We start from the raw sequence: 17,728 nt of genomic DNA on the forward strand, positions 1-17,728 counted from the left end.
GGACTGTGGGAGGAAACCCATGCAGACACGGGGAGAATGTGCAAACTCCACACAGTCACCCGAGGTTGGAATCGAATCTGGGTCCCTGGCGCTGTGAGGCAGCAGTGCTAACCACTGAGCTACCGTGCTGTCCCAAATGTGGTAACTTTTATGTGGAAAATTATCAAAAGCTTTTGAGAAATCTCAATATACTTCCACCAGATTATACAAAATCCACTTCTCTCAAAAAAGATCAACTAGCTCATCAATCAGAATCTGCTCTTTCTGACAATGATCGAAATCTTCATTAATCATAAGAAAATCATTGAATTCACAGTATTACAATGCAACATTGCTATTTTATAGTAAATCACAGTATATTGTAATAAAATTTCACTAGAGTACAATATACCTGAATGAACACTTAGTAACGTATATACAGCTCACTCCAAACTCAAAATAATTCAATATAGTGCAATGTTAGATCATCAATATACAGCATAACCAATTGAGGATTAAATAAAGTGTAATCCACTTGAGAACTCAACAACTCATACTAAAACTCTTTGAAATTATATTAATTCATATTCCAACTCAGTAAGAATTCAATCTGCAACTGAAGGAGAGCTCAGTAAGGATTCAATGCTCATAAACTAAATTATTGAGAAATCAATTATTTTTAGTGATCTGAATCAGCATTCAGTTAAAGAGAGTGTAATTCAATAACTTATATTGTAATTTGATACAAACTAATCATGCAACTCATTACTTTATAAAGTTAAAAATCACACAACACCAGGTTATAGTCCAACAGGTTTAATTGGAAGCACATTAGCTTTCGGAGCGACGCTCCTTCATCAGGTGATAGGACTATCACCTGATGAAGGAGTGTCACTCCGAAAGCTAGTGTGCTTCCAATTAAACCTGTTGGACTATAACCTGGTGTTGTGTGATTTTTAACTTTGTACACCTCAGTCCAACACCGGCATCTTCAAATCATTACTTTATAGTGCACCTTCAGTAACATATGCTGGCAATTTTCCAGGACTTATGTCTCTAAAATTAGCAAAGTTCCAGTGGCAGAGTCAGAGAATTCCCAAGGATATTCCCAATATTACTGTAATCTAATAAAATGTCAGCATAAAACAATGAGATTCAATATTTCACAGTTTTCTGTAATGCGATAACAGTACTTGTGGCATCAATGAGATTTCAATCACTCACATTGTTAGAAAATGAGAATTTCATAGATCCCAATGTAACTCAATCAGAAGCTAATATATTATTGCATCTCAGTAAGTACTCCAAAATACACAGTGAGGATCAATGACAATTCAGTAACTTACTGCATAACTGAATGCAAATTAAATCAATCACAATATAAGTCAATCATGTAGTCCAGGCTGTGGGGTGTGATTCTGATATCTGCCTGTGATACTGATAATGCACAAATAGCAAATATTATTAATTTACAGTGTCTCTGTTGCTCTTACAATAGCTTACATGAGGTTCATTTCACCCAGCATCCCATGTTTATTGACCTACATTGGCTTCCCCATGTTTTAAAAATATCTGTTTTCTAACATCCTCCATAGCCTCATTCCCTCCCTATTTCTTTAATTTCCTTCAGTCTCCCAACACCCCTCTAATACTGACCTCTTTTTCACCTCTATTTGTCATTACTCTACCATTGGTGGCTATACTTTCAGCTGTGTAGGCCATAAATTCTGGAATCTCCTTTATAAATCTGTTCATTTCTCTATCTATCTCTCTTCCTTTAAGATGCTTCCTAAAACTTCTCTAACCAAGCTTGAAATGACCTGTTCCCAAATTTTGTTTCATAATGCTCCTGAGAAGCACATTCAGATATTTTACTTTTGTCAAAGGTGCTGTATGAATACAAGCTGTTATTGTTGGGTAGCTAATGAGACCTTAGTCCACATTTCTGTAAACAGCAATTAGATCTTAGAAATTGTGATGCTCTATCAGACTTCAGTTCTAGCTTAAGTGCTGGAAAAGCACAGCCGGTGAGACCGCATCCAAGGAATTCCTGATGAAGAGCTCACACTCAAAACTTCGACTCTCTTGCTCCTCAGATGCTGCCTGACCGGCTGTGCTTTTCCAGCATCATGCTTCTTGACTGATCTCCAGCGTTTGAAGTCCTTACTTTCTCTTAATTCTAGCTTAGCTAAGAACAGAAAAACTCAGCAACATCTCAATGAACCAAGTTCATCAGGGAGCTGGGAATGATAATATTACCAGCTTACACTAATACTCAGTAAGATCTCAAGTGCTTTTTATTATTCTTAGAGTCACGGAGATGTACAGCATGGAAACAGACCATTTGGTCCAACTCGTCCATGCCGACCAGATGTCCGAACCTAATCTAGTCCCACTTGCCAGCACCCACTCCATATCCTTCCAAACCCCTCCTATTCATGTACCCATCCAAATGTCTTTTAAATGTTGCAATTGTACCAGCCTCCACCACTTCCTCTGGCAGCTCATTCCATACACACACCTCCCATTCTTGTTACATTGTGATATATTACAAAAGACTATTTTAATTTTCTTACTAAAATGTAATGATTATGTGCTATCACATAATCATTACATCCTAATTAACCTTAACATTGTTCAACAAGATGCCTCATAGTGCAACTATACTAAAGCATTATTTTATAATTAGCGCAAATGTTTTGTTGAACAAAATATTATTATTGGGCCATCCATCTCTGCTCTTTAATGGACAATGACATATGAAAACCTACAACCACTTTTAGCCAAGTTACAAATAAAATTATATTTCAAATAGTTTATTGGTGGTGAAGCACTTTTGAACACCCTGAGAGTATGAAAGGCACTTTTATGTAATGTTCTTTCTTTAATCTTAATAAAGCACAATGCAGTCCAATGTGAACTTTACAAATTATATCGCTTAGTATATCTAAATGTAGCTTAATATTTGTGTAACAAAAACTCCATACCCTTTCATGTATCACAATGAAATATTCCGTAACACAATATAATCTATGTAAAACACCATAAATCAGTTAAAATTTGTATTAAGTGTCTCAGAAAGAGTTGTGAAATATGAATTTTATCCCAGAAATATGTTGGGCTTTTAATACTTGATTAACAAAATTTTGAGTATGATATGATTTCTTAAATGAGATATAACCAAAGCACATTAGTAAACAGGGAGAAAGATACATTTTTGGACAGAAGAGAAAAACATAGCTACATCTCAGGAAATCCCAACATAAATGAGAAATGTCACTTACATCTCACTGAGTCTTGCAGTAATTAACTAAGATGCAGATGAGGCTTTAGTTCACAATTATACTCTTCTGTGAGGTCTGTGTTCAATCTCAGAAATTACTGCGGGGATCCAGTGAGATTTCAGTAAAATGTAATTATATAACAGTGATATATATATGATAGCTGAGCACCTTCCAGTGAGTATCATATTTCAGATTAATCTTAGTAAATCACTGTACGATTAAGTGAGATTCAAACACTGACTGTATAAAATCACGATAGAGCTGAAAATGTGTTGCTGGAAAAGCGCAGCAGGTCAGGCAGCATTCAAGGAACAGGAGAATCGACGTTTCGGGCATAAGCCCTTCTTCAGGAATCATGATTCCTGAAGAAGGGCTTATGCCCGAAACGTCGATTCTCCTGTTCCTTGGATGCTGCCTGACCTGCTGCACTTTTCCAGCAACACCTTTTCAGCTCTTATCTCCAGCATCTGCAGTCCTCACTTTCTCCTCTAAAATCACAATAGGCCTAAGTAGGATCTCAGTTAAGGCTCACATTTAAATCACTATATAACCGAATTAGATTGCAGTTCCACATCAATTACAGTTTCAGAATGAGTCATAATGTAAGACATTTTATATATATCATATATAGAGAGAGAGCAATATCACAGTCAAATTGATAGTAAACTTCAGTAAAAATCAATGTATACAATTGAACCAATGTACAATCATAATTATGTTTCACTCAACTAATATGACTCATTAAAATTAAAATAAATGTTACATATTCGTAACTACAGGGAGATCAAAATGGTGTATATTCGGTGAAAATTCGTTTGCAAAAGTATCTCAAAAAATTGTAGTCTAACACAATAATGCAATTCAGATTTTCATTGTCATTCATCAATGAAAAGCTAATAAAAGGTTGTTTCAGAATTGGAGTTAAAGTAGTTGAATGGCCAATCTCACAGGAAGAAGGTATGATATTTTTATATTTTCCCCTATGTCAAATGAAAGGAATACTGTTGATGATTGTTTTAAGAAAGTCTACTTTTATATTTCCAAATACTCCAGTATGAATGAAAGTATGAATGTAAACATATGTTTTAAGTAAATGCATTTGAAAAGTTTGTTGTACTTAAGGTCCTACCTAATACATTTAGTTGCCTCTGGTCTAGATTTTAAGTCTTGATCCTTTACAGCTACTCCAAAGTGTATTGGGAAAAGACCTCCGAGTATAATGTCTCCCTTCTTTTGTGCTCTTTGATTTGGCCCATATCCCGAGACACTGTAAGATTGTAGAAGAGTGAATCCTAGGAACAAGAGATGGTAATAATAGTGCCCCATTGTATAATCCACTCTTGCCGATTTCTTTACCAAGTCAAAAGGTTGCACTCCAAAAAAAAATCACTTAGAGAAAAATCGTTGAGGCTTTTTGCTTATCTTTGTAATGGTGAGGGATGACACGACTGTAGAATTTTTGAAAGATGAAAACTGCTGCCTTCTTGAAGTCTTCCATCTTGTAAAAAAGGTTATCACACAGTCTTACAGCTGATGAACAAACAATTCAGCTTTGTTCCATTTTCAAAGATTCCTTGGGGAAAGAAAGTACAGAAGTTGAGTAACTGTAAGCTTGCCTTTGGAATTGCAAAACATAAGCTTTTTTTCTTGCTTTCAACCCTTTCTCATTTTAACCTATGAAACCCATTCACTTTGTCTTGGCCTTGTGAAGTATGGTGGAGAAGACTGAGTTTTTCTATGATTTCTGATAATATCACACAAAACTTGGTTGCAAAGGAGGCAACTGGCAGAAAAACATGGCTACAATGTATGTACACATACTTTACCACAATTGTCAAGGAAACCCTCATAACAAAACATTTTGAAAACTTCAGTGCTATCTTCTGAGTTTTCTTGTTATAATCTGAAAATTTTACTTGCCTATCTTTTTAAAGTATACTTCCATTTTTAACAACCTCAGCCTGAAATTTGTAAAGGTTTGAAAACCACCTATTTTGAGTCTCCAGATCTGTACTCTCAGCTAGCCTAAATTCTGAGGGTGAAGCCCAGGATTCATATCAGTACGGTTCACGCTGAGCGCTACTGGATTCTGAGTTAGTTTGGAACACCAAGGAAATTAGGAACCCGGACTTTTGGAAGGTTTCATTGATTCCAAAGATAGAATGACATGACAAACCTGCCATGAGATCTGTTTAATTGTTTATGTTGTGGAACAACTACTTTATATTCAGTGCTATAGTACTTACTACCTCCTAATACGTTGTTGACTCTTGTACGAAATTAGTAACATGATATTCCCATCAAATATGAAGGTGATCTTTCCAATGCTAGCATGATACATAAAAACAATAAAACACTCCACATTGATTTATGAGGAAACACCTCAAGATGCCTGAGAGAATATGTGACTTGAGGAATCCATGGTTTATTAACCCATGGTATCGGTATTTGCTTTGGAAAATGCAAAAGCAAATGTGTGACAGAATGAGACAGCGGATTGCCTAATTAGCATAGAGTGCTGCTGAGATGCCAGAAAGATGGAAATGTGTTTCTATTTATATAATTTATTTTCTTTCAAGAGATTTTGCTTTAGTAGAGACCTCATGATGAGATCACACTGTGGAACAGTGATCAAAAATACACAATCCTACCTACAAGATTGTGCAATATTTCTAGTATAATTGACCACTGTTTAGAAGACAAAAATAAATTATGCTTAGTTTAAGGAAAGACTATTTATAGTTCATATGTAAACCCCTAAAAGAAATGCATCAAGTTCCAAAACATCTTAGCTATCCATGATCATCACAAACCATATTTGATTAACTTCTTCTTCCCATATCTCCCAATGTCCCTAGAAATATAGGAGTATGCTTGATCTAGAAGGTTATTTTTGACTATTGTGCCAATTATGAATAGAGGCTTAGGGTGTAGGTTTGCTTGCTGAGCTGTAGGTTTGATATCCAGACGTTTCATTACCTGGCTAGGTAACATCATCAGTAGCGATCTCCAAGTGAAGCGAAGCTGTTGTGTCCTGCTTTCTACTTATATTTTTCTCCTGGATGGGGTTCCTAGGGTTTGTGGTGATGTCATTTCCTGTTCGTTTTCTGAGGGGTTGATAGATGGCATCTAGATCTATGTGTTTGTTTATGGCGTTGTGGTTGGAGTGCCAGGCCTCTAGGAATTCTCTGGCATGTCTTTGCTTAGCCTGTCCCAGGATAGATGTGTTGTCCCAGTCGAAATGGTGGTTTTTTTTCATCTGTGTGTAGGGCTACGAGGGAGAGAGGGTCGTGTATTTTTGTGGCTAGCTGGTGTTCGTGTATCCTGGTGGCCAACTTTCTTCCTGTTTGCCCTACGTAGTGTTTGTGGGAGTCCTTGCATGGAACTTTGTAGATGACGTTGGTTTTGTCCATGGGTTGTACTGGGTCTTTTAAGTTTGTTAGTTTTTGTTTGCAGAGTGTTGGTGGGTTTGTGTCACTACTAGGATTCCTAGGGGTCTTAGTAGTCTGGTTGTCATTTCTGAAACTTCTTTGATGTATGGTAAGGTGGTTAGGGTTTCTGGCTGTGTTTGGTCTGCTTGTCGTGGTTTGTTCTTGAGGAATCTGCGCACTGTATTTTTTGAGTATCCGTTCTTCATGAATGAAACAAAAACTAACAAACTTAAAAGACCCAGTACAACACATGGACAAAAGCAACGTCATCTACAAAATTCCATGTAAGGACTGCCACAAACACTACGTAGGACAAACAGGAAGAAAGTTAGCCACCAGGATACACGAACACCAGCTAGCCACAAAAAGGCACGACCCTCTCTCCCTCGTAGCCCTACACACAGATGAAAAAAACCCACCATTTCGAGTGGGACAACACATCTATCCTGGGACAGGCTAAGCAAAGACATGCCAGAGAATTCCGAGAGGCCTGGCACTCCAACCACAATGCCATAAACAAACACATAGATCTAGATGCCATCTATCAACCCCTCATAAAACGAACAGGAAATGACATCACCACAAACCCTAGGAACTCCATCCAGGAGAAAGATATAAATAGAAAGCAGGAGACAACAGCTTTGCTTCACTTGGAGGTCGCCGCTGATGATGTTACCTAACCAGGTAATGAAATGTCTGGATATCAAATCTACAGCTCAGCGAGCAAACCTACACCCTAAACCTCAACCTGAGCTACTAACCTTCACAAACCTTGCATGAATAGAGGTCCTCATAACTTTTTCCAACAATCTCAAAAAATGGAGGATATCTTCCACTGCTAATCTTCCATCCCTCATGGATGCTGCCTGGATGCTGCCTGACCTGCTGTGCTGTTCCAGCAATAAAGTTTCAACTTTGATCTCCAGCATCTGCAGACCTCACTTTCTCCTCGAAGAACAATCCATCTTCCGCAACTACACTGGCCCCACCCCCCATCTTTTCCTTCGCTACATTGATGACTGTATCGGCGCTACCTCGTGCTCCCACGAGGAGGTTGAACAGTTCATCCACTACACTAACACCTTCCACCCCGACCTCAAATTCACCTGGACAGTCTCGGACTCCTCCCTCCCCTTCCTAGACCTTTCTGTTTCTATCTCAGGCGACCGAATCAACACGGACATCTACTACAAACCAACCGACTCCCACAGCTACCTGGACTACACCTCCTCCCATCCTGCCCCCTGTAAAAACGCCATCCCATTCTCCCAAATTCCTTCGTCTCCGCCGCATCTGCTCCCAGGAGGACCAGTTCAAAATACGTACAACACAGATGGCCTCCTTCTTCAAGGACCGCAATTTCCTCCCCGACGTGGTCGACGGTGCCCTCCACCGCATCTCCTCCACTTCCCGCTCCTCCGCCCTTGAGCCCCGCCCCTCCAACCGCCACCAGGACAGAACCCCACTGGTCCTCACCTACCACCCCACCAATCTCCATGTACAGCGCATCATCCGCCGTCACTTCCGCCACCTCCAAACAGACCCCAGCACCAAGGATATATTTCCCTCCCCTCCCCTATCAGCTTTCCGTAGAGACCACTCCCTCCGCGACTCCCTTGTCAGATCCACACCCCCCACCGACCCAACCTCCACTCCCGGCACCTTCCCTTGCAACCGCAGGAGGTGCAACACTTGCGCCCACACCTCCCCCCTCACTTCTCTCCAAGGCCCCAAAGGAAACTTCCATATCCGCCACAGATTCACCTGCACCTCCACCCACATCATCTACTGCATCCGCTGCAGCCGGTGTGGCCTCCTCTATATTGGGGAGACAGGCCGCCTACTTGCGGAGCGATTCAGAGAGCACCTCTGGGCCACCCGGACAAACCAACCCAACCACCCTGTAGCACAGCATTTCAACTCCCCCTCCCACTCCACCGAGGATATGCAGGTCATTGGACTCATCCACCGCCAAACCACAACAACGCGACGGTCAGAGGAGGAGCGTCTTATCTTCCGACTGGGAACCCTCCAACCACAGGGGATGAACTTGGACTTCACCAGTTTCTTCATCCCCCCTCCCCCCACCTTGTCTCAGCCGAATCCCTCCAGCCCGGCACCGCCTTCCTGACCTGCAGTCTTCTTCTTGACCTCTCCGCCTCCATCCTACTCCGACCTATCACCCTCACCTTGACCTCTTTCCACCTATCACATTTCCAACGCCCCTCCTCCAAGTCCCTCCTCCCTACCTTTTATCTCCTCCTGCTGAACACTCTCTGCTCATTCCTGAAGAAGGGCCTGTGCCCGAAACGTCGAATCTCCTGTTCCCTGGATGCTGCCTGACCTGCTGTGCTGTTCCAGCAATAAAGTTTCAACTTTGATCTCCAGCATCTGCAGACCTCACTTTCTCCTTCCATCCCTCAGGCCCAGGCTTCATAGAAGCTAAGGATGACTTTCTGGAAATCTGTGCTCAATCTCTGAAATTATAGATCTTAAAACCCAGCCTTATTTTTTCACTTGCATTACACATTTCTTTGCAGTTTTAATGATGGTTACTTCTAAAATTTTTAAACTCTTGTAAGTGACACTTTATATAGATAGTTGTCATTTATTTTGTACTCCCTTTCTGTCATCATATAGACCAAAGGAACTATTGGTGAAAAAGTCGATTGCTCTGACTGTCTAGAAACAATGTGATAAGAAAATTGTTACATTCAACACTTAGCCAAGTTAACAGGCCAAGTAGATTATCTGCCTTTTATAGAACCATCTAATCAAGTGTTTTCTACAATGGACACATAACCTGAACCTCCAGCTCACTCTCAAATGGTGAATGTCAACATTATTCCTGCGGAATCAATGGTGCTGGATTAATTGGCCACTTTATTGACAGTATTGAAAGAGAACCACAAAAACATGTGGTGTTAAATTATCTTTAAGCTGCTTTTCCAATTTCTTTCATTTACTTATCTCATGTGATTGCAAACATTCCCCTAGGACTTTCCTGGCTACACAATATTGAATCTGGCAGACAGCACTGAGATTTACATTGGAGTGGGTTCTTTTTAAATGAAGCTCTGGTATGGAAATGACACAAACCCCTTTGTACTTGGCAAGTGCAGATGACCAAAAGGTCTACCCCTGCTCCAACTCCGCATCCTGGACATGCCGTGAAGTCTGGCAGTTCAGCAAGAGAGGAACCTGAGACAAATACTTGTTTACCTTTGTTTCCCAGGAGTGTTTTGGGTGGGGTGGGGAAGCCACGGGGCAGTGATGGTCACTCACCATATCTCCCCCTCCAACATACCTAGTCTCTCACCATATCTTACCCTCCAGTACAACTGGTCCCTAACCCTATCTCACCCTCCAACTTGCCTGGCCCCTCACCATATCTCACCGTCCAACACACCTGGTCCCTCACCATATCTCACCCTCCAGTACAACAGGCCCCTCACCGTATCTCACCCTCCAGTACAACTGGTCCCTAACCATATCTCTCCCTCCAACACACCTAGTCCCTCACTATATCTGACTGTTTAGTCCTCCTTGTCCCTCACCACATCTTCCCACTGCCTTACCTGTGCATCCCAATTACAACTTGCTTTTTCTGCCACAATTAATTCTCCGTTACCAAGACACACTCCAATTCAGTACCTGACGTTATCGTGGTCTCTATAACTGATTGATAAAGATAAAGTCTTACCAGATCATAGAGCTACTCTCTCATTAGAGAGACAACTGGTGGTAGTTTAACCTAAGGGCCACCACACTTCAGGCAGGGAAAGAGGTTAACAAGGATCATCCTTCATGGTAACATCAGCCAGTATGGGAAATGAGGATAAAGTAAGGTCTCCAGATGCTGGAGATCAGAGGCGAGTGTGTGTTGCTGGAAAAGCACAGCATCAGGCAGCATCTGAGGAGCAGGAGATGATGCTTCCTGATGAAGGGCTCCCACCCGGAACATTGATTTTCCAGCAACACACTCTCGACCCCAGTATGGGAAATGAGCCCACACTGTTGGCATCACTCTGTATCACAACCAGCTGTCAAGCCAACGGAGCTAAATAACCCCTCCAGAATTAAGGTCTGTTGGGGAAGCCAGCGACAGTCGCCAGTGTGAAGACTGAACCCATAACCTTGGCTTTATGAACACCATACTCTAACCATCTGAGCTAACTAGCCCAATCCAATATTGCACCAAATAAGCCAATGTATCACTCGGGTTGTTTGTTTTCCACTAGTATTATAGCCAATCAGTTAACCAAAAAGCACATGGCTGGTAAATGTACAAAACAAAATAACCAGAATATGATCACACACATAAAGGTCACATGGAGAAAGGAACACAGTTCTTGCGTTTTATACAAGAGAAAAATGACACCAAATAAAACTACTTTGTGACTGTCGTTACAGAGTCGCTTCTAATGAACTAAACATTTCCATGAAACAGTATAAGTTAAAGAAAACTCCAACCAGAAATAAAATTAGTGTTCAAACATTGCTTGAAGTTACTATCTATGGAAAATACTGTCACCTGAGGTCTTGAAAATGTTGGCATCTTGTAACAGAAGCATGACCATTTCTCAAAGCTAGAACAGTTCCAAGAAGTTATATTGGATGCAACAGACTGTGGCAACCTCAGTAACAAAAAAGGTAACCATAGTAGCAGCAACTACGGTAGGTACAACAGTTTCTAAATACTTTTATCAAACTTAATACAACAGTGCAGCCGGCTAGAACAGAGGTAGACAACTGCATCATCAAACACAAATATTGTGAACGACACTAAGCAAGAAAGGCAGGCTGGAGGCACAATCCAGTTTCCATTGCCACTTCAATCTGAATCACTTCATCTTTCTGTGTAAGGTTACGGTATGAGTTCTGCAATATACACATTAGAATATAGGGTTTATTTGCAATTGCACATTTGCTCCCCCAGTAAAAACTCCCTGTGGCGGTGAATATGTTGAAATTAGAGTGACAGAGACATAGCACAGAAAAACGCCCTTTGGCCCATCAAGTCTGTACCAGTCAAAAACCACCACCTAACTTTTCTAATTCGATTTTCTAGCAGTTGGGCCATAGTCTTGTATGCCTTGCATTGCAATAGCACATTTACATACTACTTACATCTTATGATTCATCCAGGCTCTCAAAACCAATCACAACATTGTCATCAAACCAGCAGATAAAGGAGGAGCTGTTGTCATTCAGAATAGAACAGATTACTGCAAGGAAGTGTACCGACAACTGAACAACCAGGAACACTACAGGCAACTACCAGTTGATCCAACCAAAGAACACACCCGTGAATTAAACACACTGATCAGAACTTTGGATCCAGTCCTTCAGAGCTCCCTACGCGCCCTCATCCCACGTACTTCTCGTGTAGGCGACTTCTACTGCCTTCCAAAGGTACACAAAGCCAACACACCGGGACGTCCCATCGTGTCGGGAAATGGGACCTATGTGAGAATCTCTCTGGCTATGTGGAAGTCATCTTGAAACCTATTGTACAGGGGATCCCCAGCTTCTGTCGCGACACTACGGATTTCTTACAGAAACTCAGCACCCATGGACCAGTCGAACCGGGAACATTCCTCGTCACAATGGACGTTTCAGCACTCTACACCAGCATCCCCCACAAGGATAGCATCGTAGCAACAGACTCAGTACTCAACACCAACAACTGCCAGTCTCCAAACACCATCCTACAACTCATCCGCTTTATCCTTGATCATAACGTCTTCACCTTTGACAATCAATTCTTCATCCAGACACACGGAACAGCCATGGGGACCAAATTTGCACCCCAATATGCCAACATTTTTATGCACAGGTTCGAACAAGATTTCTTCTCTATGCAGGATCTCCAACCGACATTGTACACCAGGTACATTGATGACATGTTCTTCCTCTGGACCCATGGCGAGGAGTCACTGATAAAACTACACGGTGACATCAACAAGTTTCATCCCACCATCAAACTCACCATGGACTACCCTCGACTGTCTGTCTAATTCTTGGACACGTGCGTCTCCATCAAGGACGGACACCTCAGCACCACACTCTACCGCAAACCCACAGACAACCTCACAATGCTACACTTCTCCAGCTTCCACCCAAAACATATTAAAACAGCCATTCCCTATGGACAGGCCCTACGCATACACCGGATCTGCTCAGATGAGGAGGAATGTGACGGACACCTGGAAGTACTCAAGGATGCCCTCACAAGAACGGGGTACGATGTTCAACTCATCGACCGCCAGTTCCGACGTGCCACAGCAAGGAACCATAATGACCTCCTCAGGAGACAGACACGTGCTGCAACTGACATGGTACCCTTCGTTGTCCAGTACTTCCCAGGGGCTGAAAAATTACGCCATGTTCTTCGTGACCTGCAACACATTATCAATGAGATGAGCACCTCACCAAGACCTTCTCCACACCTCCACTACTTGCCTTTAAACAACCGCCAAACCTCAAACAGATCATTGTTCGTAGCAAACTGCCCGGCTCTCAGGACAACTCCATACAACCCTGTCACGGTGGACGCTGCAAAACGTGTCAGATTGTGGACATAGATACCACTATTACGCGTGGGAACACCTCCCACCGTGTACATGTCAGGTACTCATGTGACTCAGCCAACATTGTCTATCTTATACGTTGCAGGCAGGGATGCCCGGAGGCATGGTATATTGGGGAAACCGAGCAAAGGCTACGACAACGGACGAATGGGCACTGTACAACAATCAACAGACAGGAGGGTTCCCTCCCAGTTGGGGAACACTTCAGTGGTCCAGGACATTCAGCCTCGGACCTTCCGGTGACCATCCTCCAAGGTGGACTTCGGGACAGGCAGCAGAGGAAAGTGGTCGAGCAGAGGCTGATAGCTAAGTTCGGTACCCATAGGGAGGGCCTCAACCGGGACCTTGGGTTCATGTCACATGACAGGTGATCACCATTGCACTACACACACACACAGATATTCCTACACACACACACTCTCACATACACACGGACACAGATACACACAGACGCGCACACATACACCCACACACACCCTTATAGACACACAGACTCCCACACATGCACCCCCTCACAGACTTAAGACACTCTGCACTCACTACACACACACACACACTTTCTCACACTCACAAACCCCACCCCAGACAGACAGACACACACACACACACAGACAAAGACCCACATGCACACATATATTTTGTGTGGTGAATTTGTTTGGTACTTTCAGAGTTACATTGCACTTTGCTCAAAAACCACATACATTCATGTAGAACTCTGAGCTCAAAAACTGCATGAATTTATGTAAAACTCTGTTATCTCACTTTTTAGATTAGAATCAATCTAAACAACAGGTCATAGACAGAGAACACAGGGGGCTAACACCTTCAACATATTGTCTAGCTATCACCATTGTTAACAGCTAACCCGAGAATGCAACTTTAAAAAAAAGGGTTTTGTGATTTACACATGAAAGAAGTGAAACTATCACTGTATTCTAACAGATGAAAGGCTTAACAGACAATCAATTCTTCAATGTGTAATTTCAGTTACATCACACTGCAAATTTTTGCTATAAATTCTGTGTTACGATCGAGCCCTCCACAATCATCTGATGAAGGAGCGTCGCTCCGAAAGCTGGTGTGATTCCAATTAAACCTGTTGGACTATAACCTGGTGTTGTGTGATTTTTAACTACATATTATGAGGGTTTCTGCCTCTACTGTCATACAAGCAGTGAGTTTAAGGTTTCCACCATCCTCTGTGTGAGAACATTTTCATTCACATCCCCTCTAAACTTCCTATCCCTTATCTTAAAATGTATGTCCCCTGGTCATTAATGCCTTCACCAAGGGGAAAGGTTCCTTCCTGTATATCCTGTCTATGCTCCTCATAATTTTATACATCCCCCTTCAGTCTTTTCCAGGAAAAACTGTCCAGACTGTCCAATCTCTCTTCATAACTGAAACTTGGTAAATCCTGGAACCTGGTAAATCTCCTCTGTACCCTGTCCAGTGCTATCATATCGCTCCTATAATATGGACTCTGGAACTGCACATCATACTCTAGCTGTAGCCTGACCAACATTTTATACAGTTCCAGCATAAACTCCCTGTTAACCTTCTTAACCATCTTACCTACCTGTTCTTGTTACCTTAAGGGATTGATGGACATGCACACCAAAGTCCCTCTTATCTTCAGTGCTTCCCAGGATCCTACCACCATTGTGTATTCTCTTGCCGTGTTTGTCCTGTCCAGTTGCATCATTCATATTTATCTGGATTAAATTCCACTTGTCACTGAACAGCCCACCTATACCCTCCTGTAATCTAAGACTTACTAGCTGTACTTTTGAAAAATAACAACGAGAATTTAATTATCTTGAGGGGAAATGTGTTTTATTTAAGAATTAATATAAAATCCATGATTCAACTGTGAAAGGATGTGCTGATCTGTGTAAGCAATTTCTTTTCTCATATTTTGGTTGTGGCATTGCTGGTTGGGCATTATTATATTGCCCATCTCTAATTGGCCTCGAGAAGATGGAGCTGCCACTTTGAACCACAGCAATCCGTGTGCTCTAGGTAGACCCATAATGCTGCTGAGTGGAGAATTCCAGGATTTTATTCCAGTGATACTGAAGGAACAGCAATATTTTTCCAAATTAGGATGATGAGTAGCTCGGAGGGGAACTTGTAGGTGGTGTGTTCCCATGTATCTACTACCCATGTCCTTCAGGATAGAAGTGGCTGTGGGTTTGGAAGGAGCTGCCTAAGTGGAGAATTTCTGCAGTGCATCTTTTAGATGATACGCACTGCTGCTACCGAATGTCAGTGTTGAAGGGAGTGGATGCTTGTGATTGTATATGATTATAAATATATGACTAATAGTAAGACAACCAAATATTCCATTCCTGACTGAAGCTCAATGAATGTGACTATGAAGGAGTCCTCTTTCAGTCTGCGCATTGTTGGTTTGCCTGGTGTCAGCACTCAGCAGTCACTGCACTCTGCAACCACTCTTGGAGAATATGGAAACCATCAGAGATACCAGCCGACTCCTCACAAAAGGAATCAAAGTTGCCAGCCTTAGCAGGATTATAGGATGCTCAAATGACTGTCATGCAGATGCTTGAGGTTTGGACTCTACCGAGGCGAAACAGGAAACCACCTTGGATAGGTTAGTGGACAGATAAGGGCTGCCAAAGAATACTATTCTACCACATTCTGCTGTCCGTCAGATTGGTGGAAATAATGGACCTCTGCAATGGGATAGTAGAGATGAGTTTTCCCACATTAAAAGGGACTTACATTTTACCAGAGCAGCGAGGAGAGAAGGAGTGGTGAAGCGAGGACTGCCGGAAGGGTGAATTTTCCCACATTAAAAGGGACTTACCTCGGGAGTCGGGCCTCCATTTTGCCAGAGCGGCGAGGGAGGAGCGAAGAACTTCTGGGAAGACATATATTTGTGTGGTTGCGTTACCCGAAACACTACTCGGGTCGTGTCTCCCACCCATCCTCCTCCTCAAACCAATAAAAAAGGACCTGTGCACCAGATTGGTAAGGTAACGAATTTTTTTTTATTCCTTATTTTTTCATCAGTCTCTTTGGGAATTTAGAATAGTGGGAATGGAGGTTAGGGCAGTTGAATGTTCCTGCAGAATGTGGGAGATAAGGGTCACCACTAGTGTCCCTGCTGATTACATCTGCAGGAAGTGCACCCAACTCCAGGTCCTTGAAAACCGCATTAGGCAACTGGAGCTGGAGCTGGATGACTTCGGATCATTCGGGAGGCAGAGGGGGTTATTGAGAGGAGTTACAGGGAAGTAGTCACTCCTCAGGGACAAGAAAAAGGCAAATGGGTTACAGTCAGGGGACAGAAAGTGAACCGGCTGGCAGTGCAGGGATCCCCTGTGGCCATTCCCCTCAACAGTAAGTATACCGTTTTGGATACTGTTGGGGGGGGGGGGGGAACGACTTACCAGGGGAAAGCAGTGGGGCACAGGGCTCTGGCACAGAGTCTGTCCCTGCTGCTCAGAAGGGAAAGGGGAAGAGGAGCAGAGCAGTAATCATTGGGGACTCCATAGTTAGGGGGACCGATAGGAGGTTCTGTGGGGATGAGAGAGACTCACGGTTGGTGTGTTGCCTCCCAGGTGCCAGGGTTCGTGATGTCTCTGATCGTGTTTTTGGGATCCTTAAGTGGAAGGGGGAGCAGCCCCAAGTCGTGGTCCACATAGGCACCAATGACCTAAGTAGGAAGAGAGTTGGGGATTTAAGACAGAAATTTAGGGAGCTAGGATGGAAGATTAGAGCTAGGACGAACAGAGTTGTTGTCTCTGGTTTGTTGCCCGTGCCACGTGCTAGTGAGGCAAGGAATAGGGAGAGAGCGGAGTTGAACACATGGCTACAGGGATGGTGCAGGAGGGAAGGATTTGGACTCGTGGATAATTGGGGCTCTTTCTGGGGTAGGTGGGACTTCTACAAGCAGGATGGTCTTCACCTGAACCAGAGGGGTACCAATATCCTGGGGGGGAAATTTGCTAAGGCTATTGGGGTGGGTTTAAACTAATCCAACAGGGGGATGGGAACCAAAATTGTTGTTCGAGTATAGAAAAGGTTGAGAGTAGGGAGGTCTGAAATCAAGTTTCAGGGACACAAGATGGCAGTGGCAAGCAAGAAGTTGGTTTGAAGTGTGTCTACTTCAACGCGAGGAGCATCCGGAATAAGGTGGATGAACTTGCAGCATGGGTTGGTACCTGGGACTTCAATGTTGTGGCCATTTCAGAGACATGGTTAGAGCAGGGACAGGAATGGTTGTTGCAGGTTTCAGGATTTAGGTGTTTCAGTAAGAACAGAGAAGATGGTAAAAGAGGGGGAGGTGTGGCATTGTTGGTCAAGGACAGTATTACAGTTGCAGAAAGGATGTTTGGGGACTCGTCAACTGAGGTCGTATGGGCTGTGGTTAGAAACAGGAAAGGAGAGGTCACCCTGCTGGGAGTTTTCT

The 17,728-nt window shown here is 42.8% G+C and overlaps 1 protein-coding gene across 4 annotated transcripts in view; it reads right to left on the reverse strand.

The window, feature by feature from the left end:
- The window catches only part of casr (calcium-sensing receptor), a 102,413-nt gene that overhangs the window by 38,836 nt on the left and 45,849 nt on the right, over positions 1–17,728 (reverse strand). For 3 of the 4 annotated variants that reach the window (XR_015758852.1, XM_043700978.2, XM_043700976.2), the window contains exon 2: positions 4,393–4,836. Coding sequence is in view for 3 of the 4 variants with exons in the window: in XM_043700978.2 (XP_043556913.2) it covers positions 4,393–4,589 (197 nt within the window). In the remaining variant the exon portion in view is untranslated. Of the gene's footprint in view, positions 1–3,263; positions 3,434–4,392; positions 4,837–17,728 lie in introns of those variants that run through there. The other variant, XM_087992761.1, reaches the window with a different exon arrangement.

Source organism: Chiloscyllium plagiosum, unplaced genomic scaffold (genome assembly GCF_037043375.1).
Source record: "Chiloscyllium plagiosum isolate Xiang-an unplaced genomic scaffold, Cpla_swu_hap1 HiC_scaffold_12, whole genome shotgun sequence".
Taxonomy (NCBI): domain Eukaryota; kingdom Metazoa; phylum Chordata; class Chondrichthyes; order Orectolobiformes; family Hemiscylliidae; genus Chiloscyllium; species Chiloscyllium plagiosum.